General features: G+C 27.1%; 1 protein-coding gene across 2 annotated transcripts; it reads right to left on the bottom strand.

The window, feature by feature from the left end:
* Positions 1–2,449: 2,449 nt before the first annotated feature.
* On the bottom strand, positions 2,450–21,194 carry LOC128954564 (epidermal growth factor receptor-like). Of its 2 annotated transcripts, none has more exons than XM_054300160.1 (10): positions 21,171–21,194; positions 7,655–7,990; positions 7,410–7,547; positions 7,087–7,274; positions 6,245–6,980; positions 5,990–6,122; positions 4,077–5,635; positions 3,296–3,961; positions 3,011–3,175; positions 2,450–2,919 (listed from the first exon to the last, which is right to left on the bottom strand). In XM_054300160.1, the coding sequence occupies exons 2-10, from the start codon at positions 7,965–7,967 to the stop codon at positions 2,489–2,491; spliced, it is 4,329 nt and encodes a 1,442-aa protein (XP_054156135.1). In that variant the 5' UTR covers positions 7,968–7,990; positions 21,171–21,194; the 3' UTR covers positions 2,450–2,488. The 2 variants fall into 2 exon arrangements, with proteins under 2 accessions (XP_054156135.1, XP_054156137.1); XM_054300162.1 differs by lacking the exon at positions 21,171–21,194 and adding an exon at positions 9,576–9,695.
* Between the last annotated feature and the right edge of the window lie 581 nt (positions 21,195–21,775).

Genomic DNA, 21,775 nt, shown 5'->3' with positions numbered 1-21,775 from the left:
ATTCAAATGCTTTACTAAATTATAATAATATTATATATATATATAATTTATATGCCGTATATATATACTGCATATATTATTAAGTTTCACGTAAACATTGCCACTTATAAGATACTACTAGTTTACACACTATTTCTTAAATTTAATAAAAATGTTGTTTAATTAGCTAAAAACTTGTTATAAATAATAATCTTATTAAATTAAATTAAATAATATTTAGTTATTAAATTACTGAGACAGAGAGAGAGAGAGAGAGAGAGAGAGAGAGAGAGAGAGAGAGAGAGAGAGAGAGAGAGAGCATAGCATCAAAAAAATTGTTCATCTTTTTGGTAGTATTTTTTTCACCGGCAAACATATACTATAGTAATAATTAAGACACTAAAGTGACAAATAATTATTTCAAAAAACATTTGCATTAATAATGTTGTTTATTAAATATTAATAAAAACACTTGTGGTATAATTTAATGATAGTTAAACATGTCTTCATGTTTGATATGTGCACCAGATATATACCAGTGCTCTATATATATATATATATATATATATATATATATATATATATACTATATATATATATATATACTGTATATATAAAGACCCATTTAAACGATGCTTTTTATATGGATATGACTTAATCTGTAAGAAATATTTAACGTTATTTTATTATTTAACAATATATTATTAATTCAAAAAAATACTGTCTAATATACTGTAAATATATATATAAATATATATATATAATTTATATACCTTACTAATAATTTATACCAGTAAATTTTTAAATAAATAAATAATTAGCGACTTTTGAGTTTATTTTTAAATTAAGTATTTTATTATTATTATTAATAATTTTAATATTATACAAAATATTTATAAACCATATGTACAATATAATAATAAAAACATAGTTTTATATATATATATATATAAATAAATAAAAATTATCATTTTTTGTTGTTGACAATTTACATTAAAAAATAGATGGTATAAAAAAATTGTAATACTAGTAGTCAATGTTTTTTTTCTTAATAAAAAAAATACAAAATAAAAAATGTAATTAATGTAAAAAAATTTGTAAAGAGATCACAGAATTGTGTTATTATTGCTTTTAAAAATAATTGTCATTAAATAAAATTGTTATTAATATTATTAAAGAATAGTAAATCGAAAACAATATTATAAGGCATTTTCAATTATTTTCTTTTTATGAATCTATGGCACAATATTTATTATTAAATGTTATGTTTTATTTCTGTTTTCAAATAAAACATTTAGTCTCATTATATTTATAGAAAATATATATATATATATATATATATATAAATTTATGTGTAGTATTAGATAATGAAAAATAATAGGTATTAGAAATAATGATTGTTTTATTTTTGTATATAGAAATCGTCGAAATTATATATATATTAAGCACACTATGTCTCTACACATACACACAAAATCCTATAAAATAAAACATTTCGACATATAATTAAAACCAATTTTTCTTAATACAGCAAAACAAAAATAGTAGTACTTTATAAAAAAAAGTCAAAAACAAAATAAATATATATTTAAAAAAAATTTAAGAGCAAAGAAAAAGCAATAATAATTTTCAATTTTTTTTTCTCGGAGAAGACGTTTTTTTGACAGAGAATTAATAAAATGAACACTTTTTTGTTGGGTTGCAAATGAATTAATAATTTATATATAACTTCAGAGAAATGTTTTGACTCTCAGATACAAAAAAAGATAGGTATTTATTAGAGAGAGAGAGAGAGAGAGAGTAGGCTAACTGAGCTCTAGACCTAAACACTCTCTGAGAGGTAATAAGTGAAATGGAGAGATGAGACTGTGAGTAGAAATATATATATATATATAWAAAATGGTCACAAATTTGTTGTGTAATATGGTTTTAGGTATAAACATCTAACAAATATTTACTATATATATATAATGGATACAAAAATACAGKTAATACAGTCAAATGAAATACTCTCTATAATATATATATAAAAACTTAGTTTGCATTTTAAATGTGTGTATATATATATCAATATAAATTTTTATATATATATATAACTTATTTGGCAAATTACTTATTATTAAATATGTATATAAATATATTAAAATATATAATTTATATATATAAATATGTATAACACTTTGTTCGGCTTATCATTTTTATATAAAAATCTTATTTACAAAAAAATATCTATTTAAAAATATATATTCATATAATATTTATATATTTATCAATAGTAGTCTCTTTCTCTATCAATTTTCTATGATTTCTATATAACTTATATATAAAACACTGAAATTAATATATATATATATATCTTTTTTTTGAGTTAATCACACAAATTAACAAACAAAACAAATATTTTTATAAAAAAACACATAATTATTAAATAATAATAATTACTATTATAATACAGTATATAAAAATTGTATTCAAATAATAATAATAATACTAAATAATAATAAAACAACTAAACTGTTGTTTCATTTTTACTTTTCTTTCTCAGATTCAATGGCTGTAATTCCCTCTGAAGTCTATCAAACTCATTATAGTAGTCGTGATCGTCGGACATTTCCTCCATATCACTGCCGCTTACCCGACGGGTGCCGACAACAATACCGTTTGTGTGTGCGGACATCATTGGCGGACAATTGCCATTCATTGTCGGATGCATTGTCACGGATGGACCAGTGGTTACGGTTGGCATACCATTTATCAGTGAACTGGTCAATGAAATGGGAGATATTGGTGTCAATGGTGTATTTGGTACTGAGTTGACATAATCGTGTTCGCGACTCATCAGATGATATTCAAGATTGTCGACACATCTGGACTGGCCTTTGACGACCGGAAGAAAATCGGGAATATATCGATAGTCTTTAACTTTACCGTTGACTGACTCTGCAATTATTTTTTTGGATACATTAGTATTATATATAAAATTATATACCGATACCGATCTATACAATTAAACAAATAAAGGATAGACTACCTGCTCGTTTGGCGTCGCCTATCAAATCCATATACCCTGAGGTCTGACCAAGAGGTCCGGGTGAAGGCATTAGATAATCGTCTTCATCGACGGGCAGTTTAAATGAGAAATCACTTTTTGTCGACATATTTGTATTGTTTCTCATTACTTCACAGAAGTCTCCGTCTATTTATATTAAATACAAACAAAACAAAACAAAAAAACAATTTATTAATAACTTTAATAACTAAATAATTTAGTTAAATATATCCGGATATTATAAAAATAATATATATATATACATACCTTTACCCATGACTTTGACGGGGTCTGAACTGTATCGACCCGAGCCCTGACTATTTTCCCTTAAGTGTCCATTCATTTGATAAAGGGATGGGTCTAAATGAGCGAACTTATAGTTAACGAAATCGCAATGTCTTCCGTAACCATTTAAAAATATATTTTGCCGATACTGGGCATCGAGTGTGTCATCGGTACAGCCGGACACCGAAAACCCGCTGTTAATTGGATCGCCTTCGAAGCCGCGATCGTCCATAAATTTTTTGATGGGTGTCGGCGGCGGCGGTGTGTCGCCACCCGAACACGTTTTGCTTGGCTGCAGATATTCTTCGGCATCCATTATGGTTTCGGGTCCTTCAATAGGCATACTAAGCGTACGGATCAGTTCTTTTTCGTCCTGTTGTGTATACGATGGCAGACGCATTAGTTTGTCGCCCGGTATGACCAGATAGCGGCCCGGATCGCGAGCCATTTTGGCAAACTCTTCGGCCAGCTCTTTGAACGATGGCCGCGACTCGGCATCAAGCATCCAGCACTTGATCATTATCATGTAGACATCGATTGTACAGATAGTTGGCTGCGGTAGGCGTTCGCCTTTTTGCAACAGATCGGGCACATCACGGGCGGACACACCGTCGTATGGTTTGGATCCGTATGTCAACAGTTCCCAAGCTATTCGTTATAATAAATAATAATATATCAAATCAAAAAAAAAGATTAATAAGTTGTCAAACAGTTATCAAATATAAAGATAATAATCTCTATAAGAGATTAATAGATGACATACCAGTGACGCCAAAACTCCAGACATCACTCTTGTGAGTGAATATCCTGTGCTGAATGCACTCGAGTGCCAGCCATTTGATAGGCATCTTTCCGCCCGCGGCTTTATACTCGTCTTCATCGATCTCAAGAAGTTTAGCCAAACCAAAGTCCGTAATTTTTACACAACCGGGTGTCTGAAGTAATACGTTTCTGAGGGCCAGATCTCTGTGAACCATTCGTTTTTCTTCCAAATAGGCCATTCCTCTGGCTATTTGTGTGCACCAGTTGAGCAACGGTTTGGAGCCGATCTTGTCTTTGTTATTGCGTACATAATCGAGTAGACAGCCTAATGGCATCAGTTGGGTGACCAGCATCAACTGGGATGTCATACAAACGGCCAGCAGTTTAAGTAGATTTGGATGGTCAACACTGGCCATTATGTAGGCCTCTTCCAAGAACTCTTTGTTAGTATTAGGCTGAGTGCCTTCGCGCAGTACTTTGATGGCAACCGGTATTTTGACATTTTCACCCTCGGGAACCCAAACTCCCTTATAAACGGTACCGAAAGCTCCGTAACCTAACGGTATGCCACCCTTACGTAGTTCAGCTTCTTTGACAATCCTGAGCTGAGCCAAGTTTGGCTTTATGTTAGATGGCTTCAGGGGTTCGTTGTCGTCGAAACCACTCATTCTCATTGTCAACTTCATGGTATTCTCCTTAGTCCGGGCCCGTTGTAGCCATTGATAGCTGAATATTGCCAGAAATACGCCGAAGAGTACAACACAGCCGGCACTGCCGCCAATGATGACAGTCCAGGGATCTTCTTCGGCGTTGACACCATAGGCAGCTATATTCGGATCTTTATCGGAACAGTAGGGATCTTCGTTGTTGTCTTCGAACACTTTGTACGGCTTCTCAGTTGGACACGAAGCGGTACAGTTGAACAGTTTTTTGTCGTCGCCATTGTAGACACGATAGTTACGGCAGGCAATACAGTTGCTGGTTGTAGGACCGTAACACTTGCGACACTCGTCGGCACATTTGACACACTTGTGATTGGCTTCATCAGCGTAGTGATCGCGCGGACACTGGTCTTCGCATTGTTCACCTGAACTGTAGCGCAAACACTCGCAAACCGATACATGAATACCAAAAGCGGTACAATTTTTGCACCGCTGATGACATTTACGGCAAACCGATTTCCCAGTTAACGATTTGAGTGCCCCTTCCTCCTGGGGACCAATGTATTCGTGATAGAAACCATCGGGACACGGTTCTTCGGCTTTCAGACATTCCTCCACAACATTCGGGTCGTACATACTGACGATAGCCTTTTCGCATGATTTGCATCCGCCATCGCCGAGTTTATTCTGCGAACCAGTACAACCCTGGACACAGTTTTCGTGACAGGGCTTACATTCGCCATTCAGGCCGTACTTGGAAACCGGACATTCGCCGACACAATACGGTCCGTCCCTAACATGTCTACATTGTGAACAATTGCCAGCTCCCGGACCAAAGCATTCGCCTAAACACTCTTCGTGACAGTGTTTGCAGATATAATTTCCAGCGTCATAGATGCTGTCAGAAAATATGTATGTATTATGTGTTTGATGTGTATTACTAAATAGTGACAGATCTATCAGATATTTATTTGATTTTGATTTTTTTTTTAATATACAGTATATATAAAACAGACATTACATTGCATTCCTGAGCTGAGTGAGTGAGAGATAGAGATAAAGCATTAGCTTTATATTAAAGTTATAATTAGTTTTGATGGGATAGAGAGAGAGAGAGAGAGAGAGAGAGAGAGAGAGAAGATAGATAGATAGGGAGATAGAGTGAGTCCTAATGAAAAAATAGCGAAGAGCTTAGCGGAGTGTTGTACTGTAGAGAGTCTTAAGAGAGAGACGACGACTAAAGACTACTTACCCTAAACTTGTGTTACAACTTTGAATGCATGTCTCTCCCAATCTATACGAACGGCATGACAGGCATTCATCTGGTCCGGGACCCCAACAGCCATCACTACCACATTGTGAGTGGCAAACCAGTCCTTTATTACCTGTACAGTGCACATACATACACAGATAGAGAGAGAGAGAGAGAGAGAAAAAAAACAGGTATTTTTAGGAATGGTATGTTAAATACCTCTTTCATCATATAAAACTATGTAATAAAACTTACGGCACTTGTCCTCATCGCCATTGCTCTGTAATAACATATTATGGGAACTGGATCGCATCACTTTCTTCCAATCAATACTCGATGCAAAACATAGGTCTTTGTTCTCGAGTATGGCTACACTGCCTGATCGGACCTTTTTCAACGATCGCAGCGACAACGACTCAAGCGATGTCTTAACAATATAGAGTGCGGCAAAATATTCGGTCAGTTGTCGGCCACCGATGATATCCAGATTCTTAAAATACGACAGGTTTTTGAAATCCTGATGCGATGCCTGGATGCTGACAAAACCGGTAACTTCGCGCAGTGTACTGAATACTTCCAGTTTTTGCGGATGCATACGAGGATAGTGGGGTCCGAACGTAAAATTAGCGTAAACTTCTTGGAAACCGTTGAACGAAGTGTCCAGAATGGTCAGCGAACCTTCGATGATCGTACAGCCTTTGAATGTGTCGATATTGCCGGCGTGAACCACTTCAACGCCCTGGCAGTTCTTCGGACAGGGACCATCGCACGGTACACATTCGCCATTCAGGGCTTTCTTATTKGGCGGACACGACCGTACACAAGCGCCGTTGTCTTTGAGCAGATGATCCGGACAATTTTTCACACAAGTAGCACCGTAAGCGTACTTTCCTTCCGGATTACTTTCCCACGAATAAGTGGACGGATTGTAGCGCATCATTGGCGGACACTCTTGTTTGCAGACACCGTCGTCGAAGAAGTTGCGACAGGCCTTTTTTGGAATTTTTGAAAAATTTGGAAATTTAATTACGGAAACAGTTAGCCAAAAAAAAAATACAACCCAATCATCGATATAAATAAACAAACTAAACACTTACAAGACAATCACTTTGTTTGGGACCGGTACAGCCGCCCGCGCAAAACAGATGACAACACTCCCTAGGGTTGGGTCCGAAACAGCGCCCCTGATGACACTGAGGCGAACAATTGATTTTGGAAAACTTCTGGCAATTATGCGATCCCTCGCCCCAACAGCCCTCTTCGCAAGACTCATGACATGGCGGACCTGTTATTAAAAAAAAAAACAAAACAAAAATAATTTAAAAATCATTATTAGTAGGATTCAGAAGACATCTGATGTGATAATATGACTATTAAAACAATAGTCATCCAAAAAATTTAAAAAAAAACTTTTGCTTACAATCCCGTTCCGGTTGAGTAAAATTATAGACATAGATGGTCTTTGCTTTGGAACCCGTTAGGATCTCATCCCAATTGATGGTACGTATATGACAGAGATTGTAATTATTGAAAAAGCCAACACTTCCCGATAGTATATCTTTTTTTTTGTTTGGAAATAATTTATAATAATATAAATCAATTGTACAAAAAATAAAATAAAACATTTGCATCCACACAACAACAACCAGAGTCACCATCACATACCTCTGAGTGCAGGCATTTCCAGGTTTTCCATTTTGCTTAGGGTTACCATCAATGCAAACTCTTCGTCCCTAACATTCAGCTTAAACAGTGTTCGTCCTCTGATTATCTGAAGACTCGGCAACACTATCCGTTTGACGTCCACATGCGATATGAGTACATAACCGGTTACTTCCCGAATGTATTGCAAAAAATTCAGGTCCAGATTCTTGTCCTGAAGCCATGTTAGTTCCAGATTTCCATCGACATACGTACAGTTGGTATACCTGTCCCGTAGATTTTGGAAATGGTGTTCCCGATTGGATGGCACTGACATACGGCCATTGGTTCCAATGCATACTAAATACAAAAATTAAGCAAATATTCACACMMAMAAAAATTAGCAAATAATAAACTTTAAAAACTTAAAGTATTAAATACATATAATATATTTATGGGACTATCAGCTTATGGGACACCTGTTTATAGTTACACGCACTGTGCGTATTCATTATTAATATTATTATTTAATTAACAAACAGTAAATTAAATGCATATTTGCATATTTTATGACCGCAAATATATATTTAATCCCGYACTTCCCGTACACACACACACACATTGAAACAATTGACACCCCTATAGGATATACTGTAGTTTTTTTGTTGCTTAAAATGCAAGTTTTTTTGTGACCATATTATATCATATATGATATGATATTTGACAAGTAAAATGTGGGCTGAAAATTGTATACTACTATATAAAGTATATAATATTATTTACTTTTAGTTATAAGCTAATTAAATGGGATTATATAATTTTTTGTTAACGATAATAATAATAATAATTTATAATAAGTATTGTTTAGTATAATCACTAAAAAATCACACAATTTCATAAATAAATATTTATATATTGTAAAAATTAAAAATCATAGACAATAATATAATAGTTTATTAAAAACTATCTAAAGATTTATGGTGACACATCATAATAATTGCGCAAAAATATTTTAAGCGCAAATACATAGCATATATACTGTATATATATATACTGTATGTTAAATATATTGTTTATCGTGACATCCTATTGTAAGTGATCATCCAATTGATTGAATTTTGTTTAGAAATAAATAAACTATCAAATAATACTATTAAAAAAAATCACGGTATTTATAAAGCAAATTATATTAAGTAACAAAAAAAGAGTATTGACTAAAAATTGAAATATTTAAAAATATTTTCCAATGCATATCATAAATTGCATATCAATGCCTACCAATAACCTAACACAAATAAAAACTTTTTTGCATATATTTTCAACAAAAAAATATTTCAACAAAAAACTAGCGACAAATCAAACAACAAACAAACTTATTATTATTATTATTTGCACACACAATATAAGCTGCATTATATATACAGTATATATATACACAATCTGAATCTCTATAATTATGGTGGGATTAAACCTTATCACAAAAAATACAATAATATATTATATACAGGTATATACTGTACAATAAATAAGATTTTTAATAAATATATATATATATAGATATTAAATAATTATCTATTGATACGAGTTCAAATAATTAAATTTGCAATGTTAAACACATACGGTACATAATATATATATGATATATATATAATAAATAAATATTTAATTAATAAATATTGAATATTTATATATCATATATTGGTAAATATTATATATATATATAGAAAAAATCGTTGAATACGTAAACAAATTATATWTATATACAGTATAAATATAATAACATAAGTATATATAAATAATTAAATGAGAACGACAATAATAATAATAATTATTATTATTTAAACAAAAAAAAATTTTTTTTAAAAACGGTTATATAAGTTATATATATATATTAATATATTTCAATATATATATATATATATATATATATATAATTGACACTAACTTTTGCCTTTTGGTATGTGATTGCCTTTTTGTTTGCCACCTCTGACCAGAATAGTATTCACTAGTATTACACAATTTGCTAACAATATTGAATAAATAATAAATAATTTGACGATCGATGATAATTCATAATTATTAATAATTTTAGTCCTCATTATTGTCCAAATAATGAGAAACATAAAATTAATTAGTAAATTAAATAATAATAATAATAGATTTGGTCGCAAATGGTTTGACCATTTAAGGGGTTCATAACATTTTTTGTTGTCCTCACATAACATATAACAAGTGGTAGTGTTTTTTTTATCTTTAAAATTATTATTATATTAACATTATATTATTATTATTAATATTATTAATACACAACACAAGTATTTTTTGAGACAAACGCATAGCGAGTGTATTGGCGTTTTGGCAGAGACTACACAACACATTCACACAACAAGTTTTTCTCTCTCTCAGAAAAAAGTCTTCAAAAAAAATAAGATAAGACTTTATAATATTTCTTGAGGAGAGAGAAAAGTTTATAACAAAATGGCATAAAACCAATGCATTTGATTTGTATGTATGTATGTGTGTGTGTGTGTGTGTGTGCACTGTATATGTGTGTTGTTGTTGTATATTAGGTGGTGTTTGCACTGTGAAGGCAATGCTAACTACTCTTCAAGATGTGGAGCACAGCTACATAACTAACTATAAGTTTAGAGCTCCAGAGGAGTAGTCGACTCTCTCATACTGTATGTATGTACTGTATGTAAGTATGTGTTTGATCTCAAAGTTGTTTTTAGAGGGGGCTGTTATATAGAGAGGGGCCAATACCTGTTGAGGGGGAACGATAGGCTCTCTCTCTCTCTCTCTCTCTCTCTCTCTCAAACTTCTACTAATATTTCTAGTTTTCTTAGCCCTCAGCGTGCAATGGGGTAAAAATATGCGGAGAAGTTTTAAGCACATAAGTAAATATATATTGGAGGGATTAATACCATATAAACGAAAAATGTATGTACGTTTGCGAGTATGTATGTATGTATRTATGCATGTATGTGCCACACAGTGCAGTGCACACTATCTACCAAAATGTATACCTTATGTATTTGCTTCTCCACCTATGTTACCCTGGCTTCGAAAAGCTCACGTATCTCTAAACTAACTGTGTGTATGTGTGTGTGTGTATGTACTTTATATTTAGCTATATATTGTATATAAGTTATACATCTTATACTTTATATATATATATTGACATCTCGTGAGTGAACGACTCATAATCTCTACTTATTTTATCTCTCTATACCTAATGGTTCTCTGTCTCTCTCCTATGTCTATCTGGTCTATCTCTCTCTCCCTTTCTCTCTCTCTCTCTCCCAATACCTATACCCAAACATTTCATCTATTATTAGAGAGTGCAGTGCAGTTGCAAAATACAGGAGGAATTTCGGGGAAGAGTAGCCCCTGACCTTTCACATGCTAGCTCACGGCAGCAGCAAACCAGCACAGGTATCGATGCTCTCTCTCTCTCTCTCTCTCTCCCAATACCTGTTCCCTTTTTTCACTCACTCACTCAGTCACACACACACACTGTCCCTCTCTTAATACCTGTGCGCAAACATTTTTGCCCAGTGCAGCAACAAAAATCGTGAGTCGCTCATCTTTAATTTGCAGTGTATTCAACACATAAAGCTATAAAAATTGAGCCCAAAATCCAATACCTGTAGACTATTGTATAGTCCCGGTGCTGGGGCTTTCGTGTTGTGCAAAAGCAGTCATTTCGATAACTGACTGACGCTCTCTCTCTCTCTCTCTCTCTCTCTCTCTCTCTCTCTCTCTCTCTCTCTCTCTCTCTTTATTTTCTCACTTGTGAATAGTCCGGAGCCAACAAAAACAACAAAAATCTAATTTATTATACAATTATGGCTTTAAGAGTAGTAGTCCAATCACTATATATATATATATATATATATATATTTGCAAACTATTTGCAATACTATTTAATATTATTATTATTATTATTTTTCAGAGAATTTTTTAATCACTTTCCGATAATTTGTCTCTAAATAAAAAAAAATGACGGCTACTTTATACTCAYATATATATATATATAWATTATATAAGCAGCACCTGTAGATCGTGTTCATAAGCCCTTACCATAAATTTTTATGTCATTAATTTCTAATATTATACATGTAAAGTACTAACTTATCTATGCAGTAAAAATATATATATATAATCTCTTATATATATATTATATAATATAATTTTAAATATTTGCTTTATTTCGTGCATTACTTTAGGATATGAATTATATATATAATATACTGTATATAATACAGTATATATAGTATTATACAAACATATATAAACTTATATTTGACACCACAAACACAGTATTAAAAAAAATATTTTTCATATTATTATCTAAAGAAAAATTGGTAAAACATCTATTAATTTCTTTTTTGGTAACATTTTGTTACATAAAATAACTATATTTTCATCTAATTTTTGTGCAATAAAAGTTATCTTTAAAACAAATAATATTGTAATTTAATAATATAAATAATCGCTAAACAAAATTTTTTTTGTGTGTTAATTTAATCTATAAATGTTAAGACAAAAACACACAGTAAAGAAAAGGTCATATAAACTAATCGATTTAATGATTGAGAGAAAATAAATTTTAATTAATTTTTATCTTAAAATGTAGAGAAAGAGAGAGAGAGAGAGAGAGAGAGAGGTTTTTAAAAATATTATTATTAACAACAAGAAAAAATGTTGAGACGAGATAATCAGTTTACATCAAAAAAAAAAAATAGAAAAACTAAAAATTTAAAATAAAAATTACAAAAAAATTTAATGTATGACAACCAAAAATAATTTTAAAAACATGTTTCATAAAAAATTGTTTCAAAATTAATACTAAATGCCCAAAAAAGAGTCCTCTAATCTCAAATTATCTATCAATTTATAATATCATATATTTAAAAAAAATGTTTAGAGAGTCGACTAAATATTTGAAGAAAAAGAAAATTTTTATATATTTTTTCTGAACTATAAGTTTGTGGTATAACTAGAAAAGTCAGTATCTATTTAGTTATTGGATAGGAGTCTAAGGTATACATAAATATATTTATAAATTATACTTATATACAGTACTTATACTATATATATATTAATATATAACCATATGGTATATATACCTATATTTTTATATATACAGTATAAAGAAAATATATGTATATATAACCATAAAAGAGTGAAAGTCAACATAATTTTTAAGCCTCACATCAATTAAGGTTTTATATATTTTAAAAATGACATAAAACAAGCAAAAAAATAAAATATAAAATTAAAACGTTTTAGCAGTAAAACTATTTGAAAAAGTTGATGTCTGGAAATATTTATTGGAATATTTAAATTTATTTTCAGACATAAAATTTGCTATTATTATATTTGTGTAATTAATGTACTATTATATGTACTAATGTACTAATAATATATCTATTTATTTATCTTTTTGTTTTAATTTTTAACGCAAATATTAATAATTAATAAATAATTATTTTAATACTTAATGATATATGTGCTTTTTTAAATAGTGAATTACATAATTAACACTATTGTAAAAATCTTCTATAATTTTTTGTATCAATGATAATACAAATATAATTAACAATTATTGTATAATAATTAATGAAATATATTTTAATAATTTATACTTTATTAAGAAAATATATGAAAATTATATTTTTTTAATAGTTTTATTTTATTTGTATTATTTTAGATCTAAAATGTAATAGTTAATTAAAATTATTTTATATTAAATTTTTAAATTGGACATCTCATTTATATATATATTTTTTAAAAAAAATAAGTAGATTTTTATTATAAATAATTTATTAAAATAACATCATTATGGGTGAATGTCTTGAAATCGTTTAATTTTATTATTATTATCATAAATTTAGTTGACATGTATTAAATACATGCTAATAATAATTGCTAACAATTGTGTAAATAGTTGTGTAAATATATATCAATACATTTTCTAACATATGTTGCAATGTATTGATGTATAGATATAAATGTATAAAATCTGATTTGATATTTTACAACAATCATATTAATTAAATTAACACATTTTAAATATTGTTTTTTTCATTTTAACATTTTAAATCAAGTTATATTCAGTTTATACAACATTATATAAAAGTGTTTAACATATGTGACAATTATAAAAATTTGAAATTATCAATTCAACACATGTTTATACTATTAGCATATATGATAGTGTAAAGTATTATATATAAAGCATTTTATATATATAAATGATATATGGTATACACAACAGAGTATGAGTATATACAGTAACTTATCGTATAAATTATAAATCATATAATTTATATACATATAGCGCTAATATATCTATTAATTAAATAATTAAATCAATATAATTAAGCGCATTTCAAGACATGTCATTTTTATTATTAGGGGAATATATTATATTATATCTAATATAATATAAATTTACAATATATTTACAATGAAAATATACTGTATAATAAATATTTATTTTATTTTATTTTTTTGAATAATAAACTAAAATAATTTCCCTCCAATGCCCATCCAATCCCTATTTATTAGTTTTATCAACTTTGAACTGCAATAATAATAATACTAACATTTGACAACAAAAACAACTACAACATAATACAGTAATAATACTAATACAACTAATACAGTAATAATAAATATCAAAAGTTTTTAAATAAAGTATTTTTGTTTTGTATAATAATATTCGTTGTTTTATGAGTTTGGAGTCCAAACACTTTCGAGGAGAGAGAGAGAGAGAGAGAGAGAGAGAGAGAGAGAGAGAGAGAGAGAGAGAGAGAGAGAGAGAGAGAGTCTGAGAGAGCAATATATTGCAATATTTAGTTTTGTGTATTACTAACAGTTAACAGACCTCTTATTATTGGTTGTTATGCTAAGAGAAACCTTATAAAGAGTTTTTCCTAAAAACCTTATAAAGGTCTCTCTCTTTCTAAGCTCTCTCTCTCTCTCTCTCTCTCTCTCTCTCTCTCTTTCTGTACAAACACTAATGAGAGGTGTGTTTTGTTAACAGTAGTTCCAGTGCTGTCTTCTGTGTTATAATAAATGGAAAAATATTTTCACAATTCCGTGGCTGTCATTAATAGAGACACCTTTAGGGACAGCATATACCGGGTATTATTATTATATTAGCTTTTACTTTAAGTAAAAGCACTTTTAAGTGGTGGTTAAGCAGAGAGAGAGAGAGAGAGAGAGAGAGAGAGAAAGAGAGAGTATTGTAAGTGATTTAGAGGAGTCAAACGAAAAATTAAAGAGTTAAGAGTTATAACCAGAGATTTTGTGCTAAATATCGACTTATAATGAAAACAATAGTCTTTCACTTGTATTTTCTATGTATTTATTAATGTATTTATTTGTGAACTAACAATAGATATTATTATTATCATTATTAATACACATTAGAGGAGACACACATTCATATCTATATATACAGTATTATCATTATATATAGTGATTAAAAGATTAATTGAAATTCAGATCTAGTTTTTCTATCTCTCAATTTTACCATTAWATATCCACAATTTATTTATGTATACATACATATAATAGTAGTAGTATATAATTATCGGTATTAAATGTTATACAATGTATTAAAAAAAATAAAAATTATTTTCAATACTCTGATTTCYATTTTACATGCAATTATTTAATTAAAAAAATTAAATATTTTTACATTATTTCATGGCCCAACAACATTTAATATATAAATTACAATTATACAGTATATTGAATTTTTAAAATATTATACAGATTTTTTGTTGTTGAACAAAATGTATGTGTGAATTWAACAAAATAAATTAAATTTTAAAAAAATCATAATAATTTTAGTTAAGATAAACACTTTTTTTAATAAAATAATTAAATTCAGTATTAATTATSAAAAATTTTTATCCATGTAAACAATTATTAGATTAAATGTGTAATAATAATGATAATAATAATACATTAAATGTGCAAATAAATTAATTGGTTACAACAAACAACAAAAAATTTGCATTAAATTTCTATTTAATTAACTAAGTTGATTTTATATGATTTTTTTTATTATAAAATGTTATCATGAAATAATTTTCAACGAAAAAACTAAATAATAATTGCCATTAAAAATTGATAATTAAATATCATGAGAACAAAATTTTTTTGTCAAAACAAAATATTTTAGTTTTTTCGTTGAAAATTATTTTTTGAAGAGTAACTTGAAATTGAAATATTATTACAGGTATTATCGCTATTTGGGAAAAAATGTTTTTAATTTATATAATCAATTGCCACTTAAATTGATATGAAATCCAGTTTTTWAATATATATATATATAAATAGTTTAAACATCTGTTGGAATATCAGTCAACAAATCATTTTATTTAAACATTTATATATAAATATATAAAATCTATTAAATTATATATATAAAATCAAACTGAAAATAATAATAATATTATTATTATTATATAATTTATTATAATAGGAAAAGAAATTTTAGTTTTGAACAACAATTATTAAACTTCAAGTTTCTCTTCCTATTTAATCCCTTTTAATACATTGTATTAATATATAATAATAATAATAATAATAATAATAATAGTAATTATAATCYTTATCATAATCATCATTTCATTAAATTGAAATCTTTTTTTTAATTTTGTTTGACATAATTAAACAAATGATGTCAAATACATATAACAATATATTGTTTTTATTCTACAGTAGAGGCATATAATTGCCATAAATTCATGTAAATGAATACAAATTAATATATATATATAAWAWATATAAAAAATAAATAAAATATAAAAAAAGAGGAGTGCAATAGTAAATATATACTTTATATATTGAATATATACAGTATATAAAAACAAACTGACAAACACACAAACAAACAAACAATCAAAATAAAAGTAAATTGAAAAATATATATATAATATATATATATAGGAATAATACATAATAATTAATTCCCAGTCATAGTAGTAGTAAATGTGTGTATATATATACAGGTATACTGTATACGGTTTATATATATATATGATACACCTTTTTTTTTATTATTTTGAAAATATATTATTTAGCAGTGTATTAGCGCAAACAAAAAATATTATTATTATTAGGTCAACCACACTGACACTAGTTAAGAGAGCTATAAGAGAGAGAGAGAGAGAGAGAGAGAGAGAGAGAGAGAGAGAGAGAGAGAGAGAATTAATTTTTTATATATATTTTTTTGAATTTTTTTTAAAAACCAGTTTTTTTGGACTTGTACATTTTTTTTTGTTTGGCAATTTATTTATTAGTATAGTAACGCCACCACTATTATCATATTGGCACTAATTATTATTATTATTATTAACGTACCAATGTACATTTGTGTGTCAAACAAAGCGAGGAATATGATATGATAGTGTAAACGCCTTTATAAAATTGTTGGCTCTTTTGTGATAAGTAATAACTCATGCGTATCGCTATCATAAATGGGCACAAATTGTATTCAACAATATTCTATCTATTGTACATAGACAAATTTTTTTTGTGGAATTTATATACAAAAATTACGTAGTAACTTTTGTGTGTGTGTTGTGTATGATGATGATTCATTTAATTTTTTTWWAAAAATATTTTTTTATTGTCTCTGAACAATTTAATTATTTATTTATTTTTTTTTAGTTTTTAATAATTAAATAACTAAATAATTAAATAATTAAAATTGTTAATTCTATTAAATAATATTTTTTTTAATAGTATATATATAATAATAAATGTTTTTATACTATTTAATAATAATAATTATTATGATGTGAAATCATTTTTTTTAATAACAATGTATATTAAATATGTATTACATAATAATTTTTATTTATTAAACTGCTTATTGTTTTTAATAAATCGTGAAATTAACTTTATTTTATATACTAAATGCTTATATTATATATATATTTTCAATATGAAAACATCTTAAATGTTTTTTTTATTTAATTTTTATATACAAGTATTTCATAACATAATTAATAAAACATTTAATCATTATATTTATGTCTAAATTTTTTATTTAATAAAAAAACAATATAACATTGTCTGCTAATAGTTTCACATCATAATTATTAGATATTAAAAACAATTATTTCATTTAATTAAAATACAAAATTTATTTTTCTCTATTAAAAAAAATCAAAATTGTTTAGTAATATAATAGAATTAATTTAATAATAAATAAATAAATATATTTATTATTATTATTATTTTTGTTTGTTTGATTCAAACGAGATAAATGATTGTTAATTATGAACTAAATTTATTTTTATCAAAAAATTATTTTTAGAGTAACCAAACAATTTTTTTTCATTAAAACATTATTAACATTAGTTTAACAATAATTATTGTTGGATTTTTTTAAAAAAATATTTATAATAAACTTTGCTTACCTATTTGTTTGTTTATTTTATTAAATTATTAAATTTTAAGCTCAATTCACGTTGTTCAAAATAAATAATAATAATAATAATAATAAAGTTATAAAAATAAATTTGAATAAAAAAAATAAGATGAAAGATCGTGTGTCGACTCAACAACAAAAAATAAATAATTATTATATATAAAACAAACATTAAATTTATATTCAAATAAAACATCAGTTAATTAGTTTAATATTAAATATATATATATATTAAACAAACAATGATTATTATTATTATTATTATTAAATAGCAACACTATCTTTAACATAATTACCTAATAATTTTTTTGTTTCAATCAAACAAATAGCTAACTAAAATTTCCATAGTTATACAGTATATATATATATATATATAATATTTTATTATTTTTTGTTTGTTTGTTAATATTGATACCGCTTTTTTTAATTACAAAAAAATAGTATATATAAAAATATATAAATATATATATATACCCGGTAATCGAGACATACATTTTTTTATAATAAAACGTTGTTAAGAAACTAAACTAAAAATATAATTTATATATTATACAGTTATGCAGGTCTAATGAATAAAAGTTTATGATATATTTATATGATATGATAAATATCAGCTAATAATACTAATAATTGTGGTWTTAATTGTTATCTGTATATAAGTAATTAAATATTTTTTCACATTTTATCACACTATATTACCTATATATTGTGCTATAAACCAAAATTTAACAAAACTATTTATTTTTTTGTAATATTTTTGTTGTTGTTGTTATTGTTGTAAATTATACCATGTAATACCCATATGGTATCTGTACACCTGTAACATACCTGTGCTTATATTTAGTTTTTTAAAATAATAATAATACTTAAAGTATAAATAGAAATATTAGAATTTATTTTTMAAAAATTAAAATTATAAACTTTGAATTTTAACTAAATAATTATTGCATATATTATTCAATTGCAATTACAACAACAACAACAACAACAACAACAACAACAACAAAGTTGTAGAACTGTATAATACTTGAGAGTTATGTATATAATATTAATATTTTTAAAAAATTTAAATATCACATTATCTTTCATAAATTCAGACACAATTAAGTATATTAAAATTATATCTATTATTGTCAACTCTCTAGATTTTCGTGTCAAAAAATTTCTAAACAATATCATATTTTATTTAACATAATAATACAATATATAATAAACTTTCATTATCTCATATTTATGTTTGTAAAAATAAATATATTTATAACAAAAATTATAAATAATTTAAATTCATAGTCTGTAGTATGATATATATATATATATATTATATATTAATGTATATATAATAATGTATATAAATATTCATGTATTTTTTGAAATTTACATTTGAAAAATATTTTTGAAAACTCAATTCAATGAAAGCTTTACTTTTATTTTTGCTGAGTTTTGACAATAATATAATTTAGTAATTGTTTTAATATTATGCATATGATTAGTGTCAACGATATCTATATATATAAATATCTCAATATATTTTAGTTTGATTTGATCAACGACTAGTGTTTTTATGTTTRTTTGTATGTATCTGTCAAATACATTGCATATACAAATATATGATACARTATTTTGAAATACTGTTTGAACGAGATATTTGGGCTGTAAAAGATATACAGTATATATATATATACAGTATATATATATACAGTACAATGTGTTTAAGAAAAAAATATAGATATATATAATGGTAAGAAAAATGGTGTGAGAATATAGAAATGCAAATAAGTATTTAATTGAAAGCATCGATTGACAGATTGTTTGCCTCAAAAGTCTCTGTATATTCAATATATATATATATATATATATATATATATATATATATATATATATATATATATATATATATATATATATATATATATATATATATAATATCTGCCATAAAATATATATACATTTATATATATTATATATGGTATATATCTTATATATATATATATGCCTCATGTCGTGCACCAGTGATTTCTTTGGGTTAAGGACTGGAGCACAGTGTTTGGGATATATAGGGACTGGTGGTATAGTAGTAGTAGTGGTGGTGTCCAAAACAGACATAATCTTAGTATATATTTTCTCGAAAAAAAAGACAACTTTCATTTGGCACTAAAAGCAGTGGCAATAGTTAAAGGAGAGCCCCTCTATAGACGGTTGCGCTTCGGTGAGTTCGCCCCCCTTTGCCAACACCGGATGTCTTCTTTCATACTATTATTATAGCATTTATAGTCACATCTCAAGCAAACCTTATATACAAAACATAAAACTACAGTCTCAGCGCTCTTAATGTTTTTGGGTACACAAAACCTTTTTTTTTTGGTGGGGTATTACTACTATCATAGTATGAGCACAGGTTGCTGGTGCTCTTCAATTGCTAATTGACCAATGGATCCCATAATGTGTCTGTATATATATAATATGTGTGTGTGTATCAGCTGAACAAAATAAATAAATACCTTTAAATAAAAAAAAATCATCGTTTAATCAATAAACACCCCACCAAATAATAAAACATTTATGCCAAATAATTATTTGAGGTACCAATTCAATGGACATATTTTTACCGGGGATACATACATACATACACATACAGAGAGTGAGAGATAGGGTGATAGGCTATAGTAATGGCATTATATATATATATATATATATATATATATATATATACAGTATATGACGACAAGTTGTTTGTCCCTAAAAGCGATGTACGACAGTATGAATGAATAGTAGTGTGAGAACCAACTCGAGAAAGAGAGAGAGAGAGAGAGAGAGAGAGAGAGAGAGAGAGAGAGAGAGAGAAAACTTTAAGAAAAGCCACTTTTGACTGCAAAGTGAGGGCAACTTTGTTGGTAACTCTCCCATAGCTTTAACTTTCTATAGTAATAGTAGTAGTAATWGTAGTAGTAGTAGTAGTAATAGTAATATATTTTAGTATTAATTTTTACAATAAGTTTTTTTTCGATTCCCAAAAGCTCATATATGTATATATATAAATATACGATATATACCTACAATAGGTACACAAAAATTGCTTACCTCTCTCTTCAATGACGGCATATGAAAGTCGTGTTGAATATATAAGAAAAAGTAATGCCATCGAAATCATTGCAAAACATAGTCTATTGTTTTCCATGGCTTTTACTATATACCAGTGGTGTACCAGTGATTAAAACACTGATTATGACAAAACAATAACTAAACTTTTAATAACATGTATGTATGGTTTGTATGTATGATAATCCACCGGTGAGATCAATGTTTATAATAATGTCAACAATCGTTTATGAAAAACTTTTAACAAAATATTTCACACATTTAGCGCACAAACATTGATTCAAAAAAATAAAATAAAATTCAAACTTATATATAATGTTTTTGATTTGAAAATGTATTGATAATATATACACACGGAGTTCACTTATAAAATATACAGTCAGTCATCGATAGCACATATATTGAATATTTTTATTTATTTATTTATATATATATATATATATATACACACACTGTTGAAAAAAGTATAGCTGTTATATATATATATACCAACAAAAAATAGTGGCGCTCTTGGGGTATAAGGGCTGTAAGGAATATCACCTAAAGAAATATACAATATATTTAGCAACAGATCGCTTGGTGTAGTT

This window comes from Oppia nitens, unplaced genomic scaffold (genome assembly GCF_028296485.1).
Source record: "Oppia nitens isolate AA-2021 unplaced genomic scaffold, nextdenovo-longstitch-racon4-pilon3 scaffold28_pilon_pilon_pilon, whole genome shotgun sequence".
NCBI classification, from domain to species: Eukaryota; Metazoa; Arthropoda; class Arachnida; order Sarcoptiformes; family Oppiidae; genus Oppia; species Oppia nitens.
Note: the sequence above shows the minus strand (reverse complement) of the source record. Positions and strands in the feature narration are given on the sequence as shown.